General features: G+C 36.6%; 2 protein-coding genes across 2 annotated transcripts; both read left to right on the forward strand.

Moving 5' to 3' along the window:
* The first annotated feature begins 6,008 nt into the window (after positions 1-6,008).
* On the forward strand, positions 6,009-9,691 carry LOC140757123 (uncharacterized). Its single transcript, XM_073092659.1, has 3 exons — positions 6,009-7,399; positions 8,823-9,574; positions 9,658-9,691. Exons 1-3 carry the CDS (start codon positions 6,359-6,361, stop codon positions 9,689-9,691), a joined length of 1,827 nt encoding a protein of 608 aa, XP_072948760.1. The 5' UTR covers positions 6,009-6,358.
* Positions 9,692-9,865: 174 nt separating this feature from the next.
* On the forward strand, positions 9,866-11,687 carry LOC140757166 (uncharacterized). Its single transcript, XM_073092699.1, has 2 exons — positions 9,866-10,728; positions 11,278-11,687. The coding sequence occupies exons 1-2, from the start codon at positions 9,981-9,983 to the stop codon at positions 11,418-11,420; spliced, it is 891 nt and encodes a 296-aa protein (XP_072948800.1). The 5' UTR covers positions 9,866-9,980; the 3' UTR covers positions 11,421-11,687.
* The last annotated feature ends 11,015 nt before the right edge of the window (positions 11,688-22,702 follow it).

Below are 22,702 nucleotides of genomic sequence, written 5' to 3' on the forward strand. Positions count from 1 at the left end.
TTGTTATAGAAGAAAGGTATGTTATACATACATATACGATATTAAGGTAGGTATAATGTGTAATTTTAGCGTACCGAATGTGCATATATTCACGTATATTATTAAATCCCCATTAAAATGTTAAACGGTAAGAGAACACAAAACTTGACAGGGTTGAAAGGGAAGAAAGTCCTACTTTAGAGCTGTTTCCCGTATACCTATTTACTGAATTATTAATTTGTTTGGTCCAAATTTCAGTTGAAAACAACCGAGCACGCCGAATTCGGTTCCTAACAAACATTCGATGTTTACGTTTACAATCCCTCCACAAACAATGGAGTGTTTGAAAACTTTTAATGGAGATCAAACAAACGGTTTGTTTCATTTTTGTGCTTGTTGCACTATTGTTTTTTATTAATAGAAACGGCAAAAGATCTGTTCTGAACCACATTTTAAGCTTTTTATTGAAACGAGTTGGTTCACAAATTTGTTATTGACACTTCTTTTACAGTTTTATAGCGAGGATAATATACTGGGTTGTTAACAACTCAAATGACAATTGTTACTGTACTTCAATTAAAATCTACCCAATAACTATATTGTTTAATTTAATGTTTGATTACGGGTCATAGGACACATTCCTAGTTAACCACGGATTGGTAGGAATAGAATTATAAAATAAAAGTAATTAAATACTACGTTTTAAATTTTATTTCAGTTTGGTTGTTACCAAATTGAAACGTTTCATTTTGTTTTTCTTCAATGTTTTGAAGATTGAATAGCTACTGAGAAGAAAGTTCTGAAAAACAAAAGCTGGGCTTGAACAAGAGTATCTATGTATATAAGTCCGAAAGTGTACAAATAGGATTGTAGGTAAATCAAATATCGATTTACAAAAAAAACATAAAATAATTTCCCCCAATTAGAGAACAATTGAGGTTATATAAAATTAATATAAGGGGCCCATTATTGACAGTTTGACAGACAACTGTCTCTGAACTTTCCTTCCCGTTTGGAATGCGTTGAATAATTCATTTAGAAGAGGGTGCGTGAACAAATTCAAGTTGGAAATGTTACAAGTGAAATAAAACTTGTCCGGTACAACCGTTCGGCTTAATTCCGAAGATATTAGAATACAATTGAACGAGAACGTCTTAGAGCGCTTTGAATGTGTTTGTTTATTTTTGCAACCAATTCTATCATTGTACTTAGCATAAAGCTGAGAATGAAATTTAGGATTTATATAAGTACACACTGAAAAGTGGGGGAACTCTTCGTGGTTTGACTGCAGCGGCAAAACGCTGTAGTCGTCAACTGGTCGTGGTGGTGGTATTGTTCTGGTGCTGAGCATGAGTCTGTTTTTCAAATGTGAGGAATTTAGGCAATAGTTCATCGTGCTGGCTTATTGGAAATTGGCAGATTGGCAGCATACCGTATGCATCTTTTTCCATCTTAGAACATTGTTATAAAGTAACTATATTATACTTGAAAGGTACACATACCATTATCATCCATATTATCATTAAATAGCAGTAATTCTAGGTATGTAGGCAGGTATCTTAGGTTTTTCAAAGCCATAGTTTGGTGAACATATTTATATAAACATTAAAGAATATATTTTTGAAGGTGGTAGAACCCGTCTACACCTATTTCTGCCTAATAACAGCAGTGTTAGGCGCTGTTGTGTTCCGGTTTGAAGGGTGTGGTAAGGGAGACAGACTTTTCCGAGGCGTTCCAGCTTAGTCCTCAGGGGTAGCGGCGCATCTGTGGCCGACCTCAGGTAGGAATATCTAATCCTATCTGGGGTTGATTACAGATGTCCATTGGCGGCAGTAGCCACTTACCATCAGGTGGACTGCATGCTCGTCTGCTAGTCTTATATTATTAAAAAAATAAGTTATGTCACTTAAATAGGATATATTTTTTAACATAACCAAGCTCTAAAATAACACCAGCTGTACACAAAATCTTAATATATTTATTTATTTATAAAATTTACATGTTTGCCGCTTTTTTCCGCACCGAACCCTTAAAGCGACGGTACCTAGTAAACGTCCATAGGAATCAATTTTGAATAAATGCCATTTGAATTTGATTGAAGTAAAACTCCCTCACTTCCGAGTACGTCCGGGCCCTAATTCCGATGGTATTAGAATACAAATTAACGACAGGGTTTTAGGGAGGGCGCCTGAGTGTGTTTATTCTGGTCGCCCATATTGTAGGCAGTAACAACTTTAACAGCCTGCCGTTACTTTACAGAGAAGGTGATTAATATTATCACAACCAATTTTATGTGTTACATTATATTGTATTTGAGGAATAAAATATTGATTAAACATTTTTGTTATCATTAATGTAATCACCAATCCGTTTTGAAGAAGCGCACGCGACATACCCTAGTCGTGGAAATAGACCTGTATCCGACTGAAGCATATGATGAACCCAAAGCTTGCAGTCAGTTACTACTGCTCGAGGATATTCGTAGCCAACTCCATATAAAACAGGTTTTTTTACGTGAAGTCAAATGCAGATGCGTAATCATCTGTGGGCTATGGTGGTCGCCTCATGTGTAAGTCAGAGGTCATCTACCCCCTACCAAATAAAGTTATTAATTATGCATTAAAATTAGTCTGTTTCAATGAAACAAAATAAACATTTTTAACAAATATCAAAATAAACATATGTTTAAACAAAGTAAATATGAATTTTAATGTAATATTAATAACATTGCGTTAACTATTATTTGTATTTAGGAAAACGAAAAATAATCCTTACTAATATTATAAATCCGAAAGTAACTCTGTCTGTCTGTCTGTCTCTTCTTCACGCCTAAACCACTGAACCGATTTTAATGAAATTTTGTACAAAGATAGCCGACAAAGGACATAGGATAGTTTTTACTCTGGAAATCCCACGGGAACTAGGGATGGCGATGTAAGATTGATTAATCGGAGAATCGATCTTTTGGACCAAAAAAATCGATTATTTTAATCGATATTAGTAAGGATTGAATCGTAAACTATGTATTTGATCAAGTGATGATCTTTAGCAAAGTTGTTGTCCATGAGCTCACGAAGGTTCCAGAGTTGGTACGACCAATTTTCGTTAGATGGCACCACTGTCATTCCAATGAAGGTACGAATTTTCAGTTTTATGTATGTTAGTATATCATATTATTATCTTTTAAACGCGGGCGAAGCCGGGGGTAAAACTAGTTTAATATAACTTACAAAAGACCATATTGTGAAAGGGTGTAGAATAGCGCCTAAGCCCTAAATGTAACCTCTTTGTGGGCAAAGGGCATGAAACCGTCTATAAAAGTCAGATAAAGAGACGTCAAGATTTAAGTTAAGACAACTTTATAGACAGGGATTTAGATAATACATTTCAGTAACATACCTACGCAAAGTCCTTTAAATATAAAATGGAGTGGTACGGAGCATTCTTTGTAGGCGTTAATAATTTATGAAATTATATATCTTCGAATTCATTTTGTCAACTAAAAAAGACGTATATTTAAATAAGAAGTATTGTTTTAATAATATACATTGAGAATAGGTTTCCCACGATGTTTTCTTTCACCATATAACAAGTCATAATTAATTTCTAATATGCTCATAACTCAGAAAAATCAGAGGTCTGATTCGAACCTCTGCCCGATAACGGACGAGTTGCAACCACTAGGTAGATTTCCTTCATAAATGTGTATGTAGGTACTTACTAATATTATCTAAGTAAAGATTGCTGTGTAGCTAAAATATTATCATGAAATATATACCTAACAATACTAGCAACAAATATATAACAATATACTAGCAGTAACTTGCAAATTGTAGAGAACGGTACGGTAGCGGTTATTTCTAACCCTGTAGAGCAGAGGCCTTTGTGGTCAAAGGACGTGAGGAGGCTGTAGCAAGGACCGATAATATTGAATTTTAAAGGCTTTTGGGAGAGGAATTCTCAATAGAGTACGGTAGCGATACAAAGTCTCTGGTCGAAGATGTTTCAATGTGTTGTATATAATACATTGTTATGTGAAATGCCCATTGGTCTTTATGTAAACAAAAAAAAATGTTAGTTTTAATTTAAGTAACACGCTTGATCTGTACCCTTACCAGGAGTTTTTACGTTTTGACAAATATGACTGTTTTGGTATTTGTTTACGTATTTGCCCATACAAATTCCAATCAGCGCCCCTAGCGGATAGTGTCAGAACTAGGAAATCGTATGGGCCAATACGTAAACAAATACCAAAACAGTCATATTTGTCGAAACGTAAAAACTCCTGGTATGGGTACTGGTTTAGTGCTTGAGCATCTTGACTCGACTTTTCGGAGCGGATGTATGTATAATTGTACATTTCATTCTTTGGTATCTTCTCCAGCCCCAACGGCGTGATGGATTTTAACATATGAGATGTCGTTGGATTCATTTAAATTTTGATAATAATAAACGCTGCATTTAAATTTCAAATTTATTGTCGTTAAAATAATTATCTACTTATTTCAATACTCGAGAACCCATTCAATTTAATTACATTAAAATGACCTTTTCCATATCTTATAAATATGTTTTTAAAACACATTTAATGTACAATAGACCATTCTAATTCATCAAATAACCAGCCCTATAGAAAAAAATATATTGTTGTTTTTCCCGAAATCAGTTGTTGAAAAACAAAAGGGACAAGGGACACCATTCGCAGCCTTAAGGTGTTTGGGCACGGTGCTTTCCCACTTTTAATAAGTACCGAACCCCTCCTTTAATATAGAGCGGGCTCTAGGGAGCCCCTAAGGGCCCGCTTTACAAAATAGAGGGGGACCCTTTTGGTCGTGTTATACACAGGGCGAGTTAAAGATAAACGACTAACAGAAAATAAAAACTGTAAGATTTTTTGGTTGAAAAAGGCCACCACTATAGTAAGACTGAATGAGTTAATCCAATAAATAATTAAACCATAAGAATAATATAACAGTCTTTAGGTACTATAAAATTGGTTTGCCTGAAAATTGTCACTATTGTAGTAAAACTCAATGATTTATCCCAATAAACAATAGAAGCATAAGAATAATATGTATAACCGTCTTACATAATTTGCATGACTAATTATGAAAAACCCTATTAATATCCCACTGCTGGGCGTTGATATTTTCCGACAGCTGGTGTAAGACAAACCTAATTGTATTTATTTACCTTAAAATATTAATATGACACAAAAGGCTTTTACTTCAAAATTATTGCATTTGAATAATTAACGCAAAACTAAAATTAAAACTTCTAGTGGAATGGATGTTCAATATGACTTACATAAAGAATTATGCACGAAGACGAACTTACTCTTTGAAGGTGCGACAAATACTTTATACTCAAGTCTTGAGATTTTCGTTACAGTGATTTTTCCCGTCTGAGAATTTAATGCGTAACGTAATTGCATTCCTTTTGTTTATTTACGTTATTCGATGCGTATTTTTCGTTATTTTCGGAGCTAGAAAGATGTTTTGTTCAACTTTATTTTATCAGGTGAATGACTTCACCAGTGGATCGTGTCTGCTTCAGTGAGTACCCTTAAGTGAATTTATTGTGTGATTCTGTAGTGGAAAAATTGAATACTTCTGTATTACTTTGTTTACTTGTAGTATAATTTGTGTGTTGCCCCTGATACTTGCAATGATACGGTCAGCAAACTTGTATAAACATGGTATTAATGTTTGCATTCTATAATGTTAATTATATGAATTGAGAGGTGGGCGGCGGTGTATTTATTTATATTTATGTTTATTTATTAAACAGACAATTATATTAATTAATACATAATATATTTCATTATCCGAGTGACCCCTGATTCGACGTTCTATGGACTTCAATGTAATTTGTATTTATAACGGTCGTATATACGTTGACGGCAATACGGCAACGCAATATTCCACTCTCTCCAAATAACTCTCTCATTAAAGAATGTATATATAGTCAAACCATATTGTCAGGATCTTGCGGGTTGACTTTTATTTTACGTCACCTGCCGCCTATAAATAGCCTCGCGCAGGTATAGGCAGCCCATTTGCTGGTCGGCGCTCGTAAGGATAGGTTGTCTGTGTACTCGGTAGATAATTCAAATTAACGGTTGTTATGATTTGTTTAATGTCAATTTATGTTTGGTAGTTGATTGTTTCCTTCTTAATTTCGATTGTAATTTGGTTAGAATTGATTAATAAACTGTGCTTAGTGGTAATTTAATAATTTAATTAAATATAAGAAAATCGTTTGTAATTGTGTTCTTTTTTTTTTTTTTAACATTTTACACTTCTGGTTCCTAAAATCAGAAGTGGGATAGGCCTGTGTCCACAGTAATTTGTAAGGAAACAATCAGCTATCAAAAACAATGCCTCGGACCTCGCGGTCTCGTAGTAGGTCTTCAGATATAAATTATCGTAAACGTGAGCGTTGTGTTGAGCGTTTTCGGGGGCGGGGTGATTCGCGTGAACGAGCGCATAGTCGATCTAGGTATTACACATCCGAGAAATCCCGGTCTAGGTCTCGAAACCGTTCGCGCAGGCGAGTTCGTTCTCGTGGTTATACGCCTGAAATGCCTGGGCGCTCGTCTCGCGGTCGTTCTCTACAACGTAAGCGAAACTGTAACCGCTCACGGTCTCGCTCACGCTCTCGCTCACGGCGCTCGCGTTCGCGTTCACGGCGGTCACATTCGCGTCGCGATGTTTCAGTGAAACAAGCATTGAACTCGATAATCTCACGTCTTAATGCTATAGAGGAAAATTCATTAGATGAATCTCAAAGGTCGTTACGCCCGGGTCCACACGACACTAGTCAACAAAGCTTGAACGCGCCTTCCGTGAGTAGTGCATTAGTCGAACTTTTGAGTACCGCGATTAAAAATAAGTCTCAAAATTATTTTGTGTCAAATTTCGACCCTTTAATCCACGATATCGCGGTATGGTGCGAAGAGGTTGAACGGGCTAAAGTCGCAAACGGTTGGGGTGATACAGAATGTCTTTCGAGAGTTTCTAATTGTTTAAAAGGTGACGCAAAAACCTGGCTTAATGAGTGGGTCACTAATGATCGGTCATGGACAAATTTTAGGTTAGAATTCACCCCGTTATGTCCGCGTAAATTGGACTATGCAAATATTCTGTATGAAGTCATGAATACGACTTCAGATAAGTATTCGACGTACGCCGAATACGCTCGACGTTCGTTACTTCGTTTGCGAATAGTTAAGGGGCTGAGTAATGATCTCATGGTGCAAATTATTATTCGTGGAATAACGGACCCGCAGGTGCGTGCAGCGGCCGCTAATGCTGAGCTATCTGTTGAAAATTTAGTCTCATTTTTGTCCATTTACGTTAAACCTGCTCGGACAAAATTAGATTCTCGTTTACCCTCGCATTTTACGAAATCGCGTAAGGTAGGCATGCCGGCTCCGAAATGTCACACATGTGGTCGGATTGGACATAAGAGCTTCACTTGTTTAAAGAAACTAGATGCGCAGAATAATTCTAGACAATCGGAAAGTGCGACTAAACAGTCAGCCATACCGACTTGTACCTTCTGTAAAAAGATAGGACATAAAGAAAGCAACTGTTTCTTTAAAGAACGTTCGGAGGCTCGTAATAATAATAATCAGAATAGGAAGGTGAACTTATGTAAAGAGATATCTAGCGACACTAAGAACAACGATATTGTTACAGCGGTTATTCAAGGCGTCCCCGTGGATGTCTTGATAGATAGCGGGGCGTTAAACATTTCTTTGATAGCGTCAGACATTATCAAATTGTTTTCCTGTCAGCGTAAGTTTAGCGAATGCCTTATTAAAGGAGTAGGTGATAAAGAAATATCTTGTCGCGAATATGTCACTTTGACTATCGAATTTGAGAATATTTCTCTTGACGTTGATTTGGTGATTGTACCCGCTTCTTGCATGAATACCCCTATTATTATTGGCACGGACGTATTAAACCGAGACGGCATAAGTTATTATCGGACCAAAGATAAACAATATCTGACCCATACTTCCAATAGCATTTCAAAAATTAACTCAGTTGAGAAAGTGTTAACTAATAACGTCAACACACCACTCAGGGGTGAGGAGCTCATTTCTTTAATGACAGTAATTAATGAGTTTTCTAAATTTCTTATATCTGGTACGGCTACTACAACAGTAACTACAGGGCAGATGCACATAAACCTCACTAGCAGTACGCCTGTAGTATACCACCCTTACCGTTTATCTTATCAGGAAAAAAATCAAAGTCAGAGAAATAATTAACGATTTATTAAACAAAGGAATAATTAGAGAATCAGAATCAGAATATGCCAGCCCAATTTTACTAGTTAAAAAGAAAGATGGTTCGAATAGGTTATGCGTCGACTTCCGAGCGCTAAATAGGATCACAATAAAAGACAGGTATCCTCTGCCTCTCATTGAGGATCACATGGATCGCTTAGGGTCTTCGCAATTCTTCACCTGCTTAGATATGGCCTCTGGTTTTCACCAGATACCGATTAATGAGGCCTCTATACATAAAACTGGGTTCGTGACCCCTGAAGGTCACTACGAATATGTGAAGATGCCATTCGGTCTATGTAATTCTCCGACGGTCTACCAAAGGATCATTAACACCACTCTTCGAAGATTGATTGAATCCGGTAAGGTATTAGTCTATGTTGATGACGTATTATTGATGAGCGAGACCATTGCAGATGGCATTACGTTGTTACGCGAGGTATTAAAAACATTGACAGATGCTGGATTTTCAATCAATCTCCAGAAATGTTCATTTCTGACACAACAGGTAGAATATCTTGGCCGTGTCATTTCTCACGGTCAGGTCAGGCCGAGTCCAGGTAAAGTGGCAGCTTTGGTAAACTCGCCAATACCAGGCAATGTAAAGCAGATACGTCAGTTCCTAGGGTTGGCGGGGTATTTCCGTCGCTATATCGAGGGCTATGCGTCAAAAACTGCAAGTATTTCTCATTTACTGAAGAAGAACGTTAAATTTGAGTGGGGCTCAGAACAGGAATCTGCTCGACAGTATCTCATTGAAAAACTTACTACTGAGCCTGTACTTGCAATTTTTGATGCCGCCTTGCCTACGGAGCTCCACACGGATGCAAGTAGTGTAGGCTATGGCGCCGTGTTACTTCAAACTCATAGTGATGGTAAGAAGCGCGTAGTTACTTATTTTAGCAGAACTACGCAGGGGGCGGAGTGTAAATATCACTCATACGAGTTAGAAACGTTGGCAGTCGTTAAAGCGTTACAATATCTAAGACACTATCTCATTGGTATTGAATTTAAGATTATCACGGACTGTAACGCTTTAAAGGCTACAGAACGGAAAAAGGATTTACTACCCAGAGTGGCGCGCTGGTGGATTTATTTACAGGACTACAATTTCACTATTGAATATAGAAAAGGCGTTCTAATGCAGCACGCTGACTACCTGAGCAGAAATCCACCAGCGGCGCAAGTGAATCATATTGACAAACCTCGCAACTGGGCCCAAATAGCTCAGAATGCGGATAACGAGACTCAAGAATTAATTCAGAAATTAAACGATGGTAACTTGGATCCTCAGAGGTATGTCTGTCAAAATGATTTACTTTATTATCGTTACACTCCCGTTGGAGAGGGGCCACGCCTATTATGTTATATCCCAAAAGGTCACAGACTGAGCCTTCTAAGGATTTTTCATGACGAACATGAACATATCGGAGCTGAAAAGACATTACATTTGATTTTAAAACATTTTTGGTTCCCCGGACTTAGGACTTTTGTAAATAAGTATGTGTCTCACTGTCTTGTTTGTATGTCAAAAAAACGTGTTCCTAGAGCTCCCCAACAGCCGATCACATCATGGGAAAAGCCGGACATTCCCTTTAATACGATCCACGTCGATGTCTTAGGTCCCTTACCCGAATCTAACGGGTATAAATTCGTTCTTGTTATTATTGATTCGTTTACTAAATTTACTTTGCTCTATCCAATGCATAGACAAGATACAGATGAGTTAAAACGTGTTTTTAACAACACAATTTCTTTGTTTGGTGTTTCAAAGTTATTAATTTGCGATCGCGGACGTATGTTCGAAGCCTCTAGTTTTGTTAAATTCATGAATGATATGGGGTGTGATATTCATTATATCACGCCTGAAATGCATCATGCAAATGGCCAGGCAGAACGTTATATTCGTACTGTGTTAAATATGATTCGTATAGAGGTTAGCAATAAAAATACTTGTTGGTCCGATTATTTATGGAAACTTCAATTAGTCTTAAACATAACGAAACAAAAAACAACCAAACATTCTGCTGTAAACTTATTGATCGGTACTGATGCGACCACTCCTGCACTGCGTGCCCTGGTTCGAGACGTCGCAGTAGAAGACGCTCACCCTAATCGCGAGGCATGGCGCGAGTTATGCAGAACTCGAGCCAGTGAGATGCTGAGAGACAACCAAACGAAACAAGACTCTCGTGTAAACCGGCACCGGAAATCTCCAAGGGTTTTCAAGCTTCAAGACCTCGTGTTTGTGATAAAGTACTCCCAGAGCACGGGCAAGCTAGACTCGGGGATGAGAGGACCCTATCAGGTCACTAAAGTTTTGCCAAGTGACAGATATGAGCTTAAATTATTAACCGGTGCTCGAGGGAAAACAACACAGGCAGCAGCCCAATATATGGTTCCCTGGAAGGGAGAATGGTGCCCGGATACGTGTGCATCTTTCTTTGAATGTGAGTAATTGTTTTACTTTATGTTACAGTTACGAATGTGAACATCGGCGACTAACCTCGCTGATGGAAAGAATGTGTGGCGTTACCACGCATGAGAGGGGTACCCCGAAGAAGTAATTATTTTGATAAAACTTGTGCTGCGGTACTTGTTGAGAATACTGGATGTGCGCTGCGGTGACACATTCCAGGCGTCGGTGCTGCGGTATCCGATAATACTGGGCTCGAACTGCGGGGCGAGTTCAGGGAATGTGGGGGTGACACTTGCTGCGGTATAGCTGTCCACACATTCGCAAATGTGCTGCGGTACATTTGGTTTGCAGGCATGTCAATTGACATATGAAGATGTGTCAATTGATATGTAAGGGTTTTAGTACGGCCGTACAGAGTGATGAATGTAAGACGATGAACGACTTACTAATTGTTATGGTTGTGAAACTTTTACTTTAAATTGCTTGATGAATGAGGGCCTTGAATGTGAGATGAATGTTTGAATAGGCAAAATTAACAAAGGGAATTTTTAACTAATGCAAACAATTGTTACTGTTCTAGGTGATGACCATCAGGATAATGATTTCGCAGATGCGGGACCCTCCGCCCAGCCTCCCACCAACGCTGTAGAGGACGTTGTTGCTGAAGAAGTGTCCGAGGCCGGACACGGTCAGGAGAGGCCGTGTCAGGATCTTGCGGGTTGACTTTTATTTTACGTCACCTGCCGCCTATAAATAGCCTCGCGCAGGTATAGGCAGCCCATTTGCTGGTCGGCGCTCGTAAGGATAGGTTGTCTGTGTACTCGGTAGATAATTCAAATTAACGGTTGTTATGATTTGTTTAATGTCAATTTATGTTTGGTAGTTGATTGTTTCCTTCTTAATTTCGATTGTAATTTGGTTAGAATTGATTAATAAACTGTGCTTAGTGGTAATTTAATAATTTAATTAAATATAAGAAAATCGTTTGTAATTGTGTTCTTTTTTTTTTTTTTAACATTTTACACTTCTGGTTCCTAAAAATATATATATAGAAAGTATAGGCCAATATCCGAGCCGGCCAAGTGCGCATTGGTAGACTTTACATATTTTTGAGATTTTGTTCAAACAATTCTCTAGTGTACAGGTTCTCTCTTTGTCTTCCTTTACCATTGTAGCACGTGATAATTACTTTCTAATCCAGTATACTCACACATAACTTCATATAACTTCGAAAAATCCGTTTGAACCGCATACTTTTCACACTCGACTATCACTGCAATGCTTTCCTGACGTGATTGAACGTAAGCCCAAATAGTTGCACGTAATACTTTAAACGCAGGGTTCGCATTGCGGCAAATATTAAATTCCACTCAGTCCAATACGACATCCGCCACAATGACGTCACGAAGCACTTTTCTATTGGACTTCGGGCCATCCTCATTATGCACTACGCGTAAATATTTTTGCCGATTATTAACTTTTAATTTTATGAACATTTTTTTGATTTTCAATAAACTTTATTAGATGTTCTACCAAATGAAAGAAGCTATAGAAAGGCGCAGTTATTATCAGTGCAGGCAGGAACTAGCTACTTCTTTATCTTTAGCTAAATAAACAATATGGGAACAGTCTTGAATTTCTCGATTTAATGTATTGTGGTCTAAAATTTCTTGCACAAGGAATTATTTAATAAATAATAGATACTAGCAGATATACAATGGTAAGCTGAAAATAACGCCAACTTTCTCGGCTTGATTAAGTTAACATACGAGGGTGCGTTTTTAAATTCGCGGAATGAGGGACAAGGAGGGAAAATAAAATGTCAAAATTATTTTTCTTTTTCTACATATTCTCCTGCAAGACGAATACATTTTTAAGATCTTTGTATTAACTTATTTAAACCCTCATAAAAAATGATTCGTCCTTGTCGGAAAAATTGCGTCCTTAACTTCTTCGTCTGTAGAAAATTTATTTCCACGAAGCTCTTTTTTCATTTTTGGAAAGAGATAATAATCGCTGGGAGCCAGGTCTGGCCTATAGGGTGGGTGATTTAAAATATCAAAGCTCACCTTATGCAGGGCAGCCAGTGCAATACGGCTTTTGTGTACGGGCGCATTGTCGTGCAACAGCAGGACACCTCTGGTTGATTTTCCCCGCCTTTTTTCTTTGATGGCTTCTTTTAACCGCTCCAGGATAGTTGCGTAATATTCTCCGGTTATAGAGACACCTTTATCTTTATAATCTATTAACAAAATTCCTTCTGAATCCCAAAAGACTGTCGCCATGAATTTTCCGGCCGATTGTGACACCTTAAACCTTTTAGGAGGTGCTGTACCCTTTTTATGCCACTGCATGAAGTCTTGTTTAGACTCAGGTTCATAATGGTGAACCCAAGTTTCATCTCAAGTAACAATTCGATTCAATACAATATCTTTATCTTCTCCACAGAGGTCCAATAACGCACGGGAACATTCAACGCGCTGTTGTTTTTGAGGCGGCGTGAGCATTCTCGGCACCCACCGCGCGCTGACCTTAGTCATGCCAAGATGGTCATGCAGAAATTTAAAAATGCTTGTATCCGATACTCCAACCATTTCTGCAAGCTGTTCCTTCTTTAGCCGAGCATCTTCCAGTACTAATTTTTCGACTTTCGCCATCGTTTCCGGAGTGGTCACCTCAACAGACCGTCTGGGTCGTGGGTCGTCTTCAAGTGAATCCCTGCCTAGCTTAAAAAGGTTGTTCCACTTGTAAACCATCGTTTTTCCAGGGCAAGAATCCCCGTAAACCGATGACATCTTTTCCATTATGATTTGCACAGACTTTCCTTGCTTGGTAAGGAACTTTATAACGGCGCGATGCTCGATTTTCTCCATACTTTAATATTTTTTCCGGATTGAGTTGTTTAATTGTCGATAGTTTTAAAACTAATGATGCAATTGTGATAAAACTTTATATTTATACTATTTATGAGTCACTTAACACGTACCGCCCTTAACAAGCCCGCTATCATCCCTCCAACCCCACCATTCCGCGGACTTAAAAACGCGCCCTCGTAGGTACATACCTATATCTTCTTTTAAAAAGATGCGAAATAAGGTCTTTCTTTGAATTCGGCAAGACGCTTGAAGTGTTGGCTTCAAAAAGTTAATTTTACTTTTCCGTTCAAATGGAGAACGCGAAGTTTTAATGAGTAAATAACGAGTGTGATAGACTTAGGATTGCTCTGTTGGTGTGTTACTCTGTGATTCGAATTTGCTAAAGTAATTTCGTTTTGGGATTTATTTATCGTATCCCGATTTATTTAGATTGATGTTGAATTTGCTTTCCGGTGTTTAAACATGTGTGGGTAATTCATATAATGCGGGAAATATGTTTCTAAATAATGCGGTTGTAATTGTAATTTTGAATATAACTTTATTTCGACAATCGAATATATCGATATTTGTAGGTGGTAGAACCCTTTGTGGTTCGACTCCGGCGGCACCACCGCCACACCTATTTCTGCCTCATAACAGCAGTGTTAGGCGCTGCCGTGTTCCGTTTTGAAGGGTGTGGTAAGGGAGACATACTTTTCCGAGGCGTTCCAGCTTAGTCCTCAGGGGTAGCGGCGCATCTGTGGCTGACCTCAAGTAGGAATATCTAATCCTATCTGGGGTTGATTAGAGATGTCCATGAGCGGCAGTAGCCACTTACCATCAGGTGGACTGGATGCTCGTCTGCTACTCCTATATTATAAAAAAACCGTGGGGCGGAGCGGTCACCATACCGGTCTGACGTGCAAAGGGTTCCGGATTCGATCCCCGGCCAGATAAATGTCTCAACAATACATTTAGACATCTGTTCTGGGTCTGGGTCTTTGTGTATTCGTCTTTGTGTGTTCATGGCACCCACGACACGGGGAATCCTAGTGTCGAGCTATGGGTGAGGAAATAATATTCAGTGTTAGGTTAAGTTTTCAATTATTTTTAGGTACTTATTATTAGGTATACATAATGTTGATCACAATCGAACTAAGTAATTATTATCTGGGGTTCCTTTATGTTCAACGTTGTTCTATAATTACGCACAGGATTAATAAAATATAATACAATTTATCTGCATACTAGTGGTACGCATATTTTAAAAAAATCTCTATGATTTGTTGCGCTTTTTTAAATTTAAAAATATTAACTGCTTTTTCAAAGAAGGAGCTTCATTTTTTACTACATTTTCACACGATGTTTGTTATAAGTAGGTACTCCTCTCTCAATCGAACTAAGTAATTATTATCTCGGGTTTCTTGCGATCAAGATCATGTCCTGTCCAACAATTCATTTGGGCGGTCCGGGGCCAAGCATTTATGGATTAATTAATTACTCGGTCCGGAGACGACAGCCGAGATGGATGGTCGGCGACGGCGCTGATGCGGACATCCATTGATCATACCTGATAGTGTTTGTGTATCTATCTTCGCCTTTGTACTTACTGTAATTACTTACTAGATTAATAAATCAGGATAAAATTTATCTCCATACTATTCCTGTAATATTATATAAAAAACCTCTATAGCTTAACTTGATAAACTTTTGTCGTTTGTCTGTATGTTGCAGGGCTCTATCTCTGGAACGGTAATAAATATACATTTAATAGGACTAGGACATAAGACTTCCTCTCTTCATCGAACTAAGTAATTATCTCGAGTTTCTTGCGATCAAGATCATGTCCTGTCCAACAATTCATTTGGGCGGTCCGGGGCCAAGCATTTACGGGTTAATTAATTACTCGGTCCGGAGACGACAGCCGAGATGGATGGTCGGCGACGGCGCTGATACGGACATCCATTGATCATACCTGATAGTGTTTGTGTATCTATGCTCTAAATGTACTGAAACTACTTACTGGATTAATAGAGTACAATTTATCTGTAAAATGTTTTTGTTACCATTTGTTTTAATAGAGTTAAGTTTTGGACGCGGTTATATGATGTATCCTTACCATGAGTTTTCAAAACATCCCACAATTTTACGTTACGTTTACTCAATCCATTATTCTGTTCCGTTTGCTTACTAGACTAACAATAAGTAAGTGCTCGAGAATTTTTGTTTACCTCACATGTTCGCAAAAGAGAAAGACAAAACATAAAGCGCCATTTGTCAATTTAGACATTTAATGTTACGTTACTGACACTATAGTTCTAAACAATCCGCTAGGGGCGGTGATTGGAAATTGTATGGGCAAATGCGTAAACAAATACCAAAACAGTCATATTTGTCAAAACGTAAAAACTCATGGTAAGGGTACTGAATGTGATGAACTTTTTGTAGTTCGGCTCAGGCAGTACCACGGCCATTACTAATTCTCCCTAATAACACACTAATTCTCTCTAGTAACAGTGTTACGCGATGCTGTGTTCCGGTTTGGAAGGTGTAGTAAGGCAGATATACTTATCCGAGGCGTTCTAACTCGGTCCTCGGGGCTAGCAATGCATTTGCAGGCAAACTCAAGTAGGCCTCTTATTTGATATGGGTTTGATTATAGATATCTACTTACCAACAGGTAGACTGTATACTCGTTTTCTACTTCAATATTACAAAAAAATGTATTCCACAATATAAAGCTATATAATTTTATTAAAATGAAAAGATAGATATTCTTTATTGCAATAAAAAGTGTGCAATAAAGAATATCTATCTATCTATCTATCTATCTATCTATCTATCTCTCTATCTATCTATCTAAAGTAATAATATATTTTCTAATATATCCCTCAAAATAGTATAAAGTAATGTTGTCTTCATCAATTTATCAATAGAAACTTTGCCACTACCTCCGTTATTTATAACGTCGTCACCTAATGGGACTCTGACATCCAACTGAGATTTGCTTTTAACTCCTTCTAAACTTTAATCTCAACCAGAGTTTTGTAATAAACAATTCAAGAGCTGTTCTCAGCGAGTTATTCACTAATAAACGCAGTAGGGATTTCTGTTAACTTATTGTAAGTATAAAGTAGTAAAATTGAAACGCGGCCTCTCAATCGAGAGGTCCGAGGTTTAAATACCAGGCACATTGGAGGTTTCAATTATGTTTGTATTACAAATTATTTCTCACTTATTTAAAGGGTCAATAAATACATCGCGAGGAAAACTGCATACCTGAGAGATCTTTAAAAAATTTTTTTTTTTTTGTTTGTATAAAGTACCAAGTGACTATATAGGTACTTTATATTAATTACGATTTTTTTTTTTTTTTTTTTATATTTGAACCTGACGATAAAGCAGACGTGCTACCTGATGGAAAGTAGTCAACGTCGCCTATGGACATTTGCAACACCAGAGGAGTCGCCAATGCATCGCCGGCTTTGAAGGAGAGCTCTTTTTGCACCTTTTTTGAAGAGCCCCATGTCATAGCGCTCTACGATACGATATTAATTACGATCTAGCCTAATTTATGACTAATGAGTAATTCTACGCTAACTTAAACTGCTAAATAATCATATAATGAAGGTGGCGTCCTCTGACACTGCACTTCATTGTTTTAACACATAAGGGAGTAGACACATTGTTCTTGTGTTCTATAATGTTCACTTATCACTATTTCACTAACACTACACTGTGTCATGTCATAAGCTCAAAGGGTTTAGTCCGTTGGAGTCTTCTCACTAAGTCTAGTCTTCTCACTTTAAAAATATGTTGTGAAATGTTTATGAAGTCTAACAATACGCACTTCGCCAGCGCGGTGGACTTTGGTTTAATCCTCCTCATTCTGAGAGAAAACCTATGCCCCGCAATGGGGCAATTATGGATTGATGATTATGATAAAAAATAAATAACATATATCTGTATCCTGTTCACTTCAAGCAAGTTTTCGAAATTAAAAAAACGCAGGTTATAGACACAGAAAGCCATAATATGTAACATAATTTATTTATATAGACACTGATGTTATCAGTTCATCCGTTGTAACGGCTTAAAAATAAAGAATAAAAACTTCTAACAGACTCAATCAATCCATTCCACATTTGAACTAAAGGTTCTTGACGTCAATTACTGACACATGTCAATTAGGAATAACGAGATACTAAAAACTGGATTGAAAGTCAAGAATCCAGCGTGTGAAAATTTCATCACACGCAAATTACTTATAATCGGTGGGATCATGCAAATTTCGTATTTGGTATGCAAGAGCATGCATGCGAGTAGAGAGTAGCGGGATTATTAAAAGTTAGAATTTTTGAACAATGTCCGTCTAGAGAGTTATTTGAAATTATAAATACTTACTTGGAAACGATGAATTTATGTCGTACATAAGGATTAAAGTTATGAGGTCTACGCCATTGCGATTAAATTTAAAATAAGTAATAATTGTGCTTCTATGTACGCATAATACTGAACTTATTCTCAAAGGGAAAATGCAAGCAAGCAAAGTATAACTTTTAATATGAAATATCGCAAAAGTCCTTAATATTATTATAATTATATATTCTGTTACTCAAAATACATTGTATTCGTTTAAACGAAAGTTTATACAATTCATATGAAACTTTATACGATTATTCACGGAAAATATATATACTTATGGTTACATGTTATTCCAATCTTCTAAGAGAATATCGCTACATTTCTTGCCTAATCAAAGCAATTTACTCTGAAAATACACTTTATATCTCCATGTTATAAATAATTCCGTATAACTTGTACATGAAAGGATGTAATTAGTATATTTGATATCGCGAACCAAACTGTGCTGGTGACGTGTTTTAATATGGAAATTATTCAATTACCACGTTTAAAGTAATTTACTGTAAAACAGGGTGCCGTGTAAGAAGGCAGGAAATTTACCTTATACGTAATACTCGTACTAAGATAAAGCTTTCTTTATATTAATAAGGAAGGCAAAAGTAACACGTATTAAATTTTCTTTTCAAAGAAAATCTGCTATTGAGACGAATTATATTTTATTGTTAATTCCTTGATGTAAAAATCATATTCGTCATCTATTCCCCAACATTAGGTAAGTTATTTAGTATAAAATTGTCCAATAATAATTTCCAAAAAAATAAGGAAAAAGATGTCGAAAACAATATTTGTAAAATGCTGTAATCCTGCAACGTCGATTGTAGACAATTGTGTGGTTGACATTTATTTCATATTTTACGCTACATCCACAATTAATCCACATCAAGGACTCTATAAAGTCCTTAGACTTTAAAAACACAATTATCCAATCCATCTTTGGTTCGTGTCTGTAATTATCGATCAATTTAAATAACTGCGCACGTTAATTAGCGGTTAAACGGCCAGTTAATTTAAACAGGTGCTGTCGCTTCAATTTTTGCTTATTAGTCGCTGGAAGTAATTGTCACTTTATACATGATGCCTTTATTAAGTTTTAATTGAATAATGATTTATTGGTGTCGTAATAATTAAGTTTCATGCACCAATCACTTTATTGCAGGTTGTTCGGTACTTTAAATATGAAGTGGTTATGTAAAATAATCGTAAAGCGCTTAATTACGTAAAAGCTTGTTTAATGGATTTAATAGATAGATTCAGTATTTAATAATTATTTGCTATGTTTGGTATCGTAGAAATTAAAGTATACTATATAGTTTTTGTTTAACGTAACAGAATTTTCATTTCATTACTTCAATTAAATTCAATTAAAAAACAATTATATAAAAAATGTAATTAAAAAAACAATCTCAATATGGTTCGGCATCTTTATAAAGTCCGTACAGGAACAGACAGCGCAAAGCCTGCGGGCGCTTGGTCTGTCGCCTTCGATCAAGAGGTATTGTTGATCGAAGTCTGTCGCGCGTGATAACGACTGCATGCGGGTACCAACACGCGTATCACTTCCATATTCGTTTCATTCACACACGCACACCAGCCGCGAAGAAACTGCAGCGAGATTCATGTGTGCATTCATGACGGGCGTGCTGCGTATACATGCGTGACAGGAAAATCGCCTTAAATGGATGCGTAGGAATTATTCTATAACGTGAATGTCCACTAACAAAAGATTTTTGAAAACTTGTCTCGTACTGTAAAATAAAAGTGATGATATACAATGTGGTTTAACATGATTAGCGATTCCGCAAAAACGTGACAAAAACCGTTAGCGTTAAAATAATGACAACAAGCTCTAATGCTGTTCTTTAGTGTCTAGACATCGCAGTCTAGACTCTAATGGCCGCCACAATGTCGAGGCGAGTCAAAGTTGATATTATTGAGTCACCTTAATAATATTAGATTTTTAAACATGACAGCGGCGACCGGTAGTATCGATATTGGTTTTGAAACTTAAAGGTATTTTATTTTTGGTTTTGCGCATGTTAGAAGTAGACAGCGGGCATATAGGCCTCGCCAAGTGAGGTGGTTTGCCTATAATGTTATCTTGATTATGAAAATAATTGTCAAGAAAAACCGTTACGCAGGACAAATTACATATACTCGTACTTACTGACACACACACACATAAACTCAGTTAAAGTATTAAAACGTTTCAATATCCCCCATAGCAGTATAATATTAGTAGATATAAAACAAAAATAATAGTAGGTAATAATTAATAAAATACTTATTTAATTACACAATATGTCCCATAAAACGTACATACTTAAGATGCCAAGGTAGGGTTATTGTGAGTAGTTCTTTTTAAAGGACACTCGCTACAATAGAAATGGACCGTAGTCGAACGGACGGCTGAGTTAAGCCATTTCCTTTAAATTATGCATGAGTTTGTATCTAGATGGAATAAAACTGAATTATATATAAGTAAATGTGTGTTGGGCTAAAGGCGACATTCCAGATCATTTTTTTATTGATATAAATTATTGAAGTAGGTAAGTAAACGTACTATAAGTAATAATATTCAACCTTTTTATCCAAAGAAATTATTTACATACCTACTATACGTAATATTTTTTCTTCTAAGCATACAAAACCTACGTATATATGGCTTACGTATTTTATAGGACATTTCGGATTTTTACCGGCGTCTGCTTATAAACCAAATATAAATCGCATCACAATAAAAAATCATCGCAATCATAAAAATCATCGCATAAAATTTAAAGCATGTACAATGTACATACAATTATTTTAATTTGAGCATGGTTAAAAGTATGCAGTTACTGGGTTTCGATATCACCGTTTTGCTTCTTTTTCAAAATTTCTTGATATTGCAGTCTTGATTGTTTTAATGACGTTTTCTAAAAATGAAACCTAAATTTCATGAAAATCGTTGGAGCCATTTCCGAAATTCATATAATACATATAGGTACAAGTATATACATGAATTGCTAATTTAAAGGTATTAGATAGATGTGTGGATATAGCAAAAGATAGTCTGTATACTTTCTTGACTACTATAACATATAACTAAGAAAGAATATCGCAATCCAAACATCATCTTACAGTACACCATCATCAATCAGGTGAGCATCGCTATATATCATCTAAAACGTATAAACGGACAGCGCTATGCATCTACGGGCCCAGAAAAACCGTTATAAATCATCCCCTACAGAAACGTCTACTGAGAGTACTTAATAAAAATTCAACCCCATTCGAATTTCCGTTCTTGACTAAACAAATTTCACATAGTTGGAAAGTACTTTTGTATTCTACGTACTGATGACCTAAAACTAGGTAGTCTAGGAATATGAGTACGGATTTTCTACGATTTCTGGGTTCGAATTCCGGACACCTTTGATTTTAGGCATATACTTCAAGGAAATTAACACGCTTGATAATTTTTAAAGGCCTGTTAAATACCTCAATCTTTTTATTCTATGCAAATGATAAACCAACTTATGTTGCCGATAAAAAAATGATGATTCATGAATGAGAATGATTTTTATACAAAACTCTCATGTAGAAAGTTCAAAGTTATTCAGCCTCTATTTAAGGTTTGTCAAAATACAAATCAGGACATTTTTATCTAACTAATATCTTTGAGAAAAAAATCGTATTTGTCAAAATTCCAATCACTAATATTTTAAAAATTCGAACACTTAGTTTAATAACATGATGTTCAATTTGCTTAAATGTCAATAATATTTGATATTATACGTGTTAATTTTTATTCATAGAAACAACAATTACTGAAGAGCTACGATTCACAAATTAACGAGCTATTGGGCGAGCTCATTTGAAGAGTAAACACAATCAATCACGGGCCAGATGCAACTGAAAATACGGCAGCTGTTCAATGTAAATCCAGTAAATACTTATAGCACTGTATTGTTCAAGTATAGGAAAATAACAACGTTGAAATGCATATTTAAAAAAAGTGTTAAGATTTTACACAGACACATTATTTAGAAGGTTAAAGAAGAATACTTGAAACTTCTAAGATATAATGTGATGTGATTCCAAGTAAATGTACATAACACGATTTTTATGTATTAGTTGCTGAAACCGAGGAAACAGCGGTTGCAACTCACGTTTTTTTCCTTATAATATGAAGTAGTAGACGAGCATGCAGTCCACCTGATGGTAAGTGGCTACTGCCGCCCATGGACATCTGTAATCAACTCTAGATAGGATCAGATATTCGTACCGGAGGTCGGCTCCAGATGCGCCGCTACCCCTAAGGACTATACTGGAAAACCTCGGAAAAGTCTCCCTTACCACACCCTTCAAACCAGAACACAGCAGCGCTTAAAACTGCTGTTATAATAGGTGTGGCGGTGGTGCCGCCGGAGTTGAACCACAAAGGGTTCTACCACCAATTTTTAATTAGCGCAAACGCATATATGTGGATATAGATATGCCCGTGAGGATATTGATATTAGTATAAATAATGAGTTTAGTAATAATACTAATATGACCAATATTAGTATTATTACTAAACTCTTCAAATCAGAACATAAAAGCGAAAATATTGTACTAATAAAGCATGAATAGGTTACAGTAATGTAAATATAATTGTATTACTAATTTAACTTCTTGCTGAGACACCATATAGTTCTACATTTTAAACTATAGTAACAAATCTAAAGCCTCGTATAAATGTGA

The sequence above is a fragment of the Epargyreus clarus genome, unplaced genomic scaffold (assembly GCF_041222505.1).
Source record: "Epargyreus clarus isolate Ecla_fem2 unplaced genomic scaffold, WU_Ecla_fem_2.2 ptg000004l, whole genome shotgun sequence".
Classification (NCBI taxonomy): domain Eukaryota; kingdom Metazoa; phylum Arthropoda; class Insecta; order Lepidoptera; family Hesperiidae; genus Epargyreus; species Epargyreus clarus.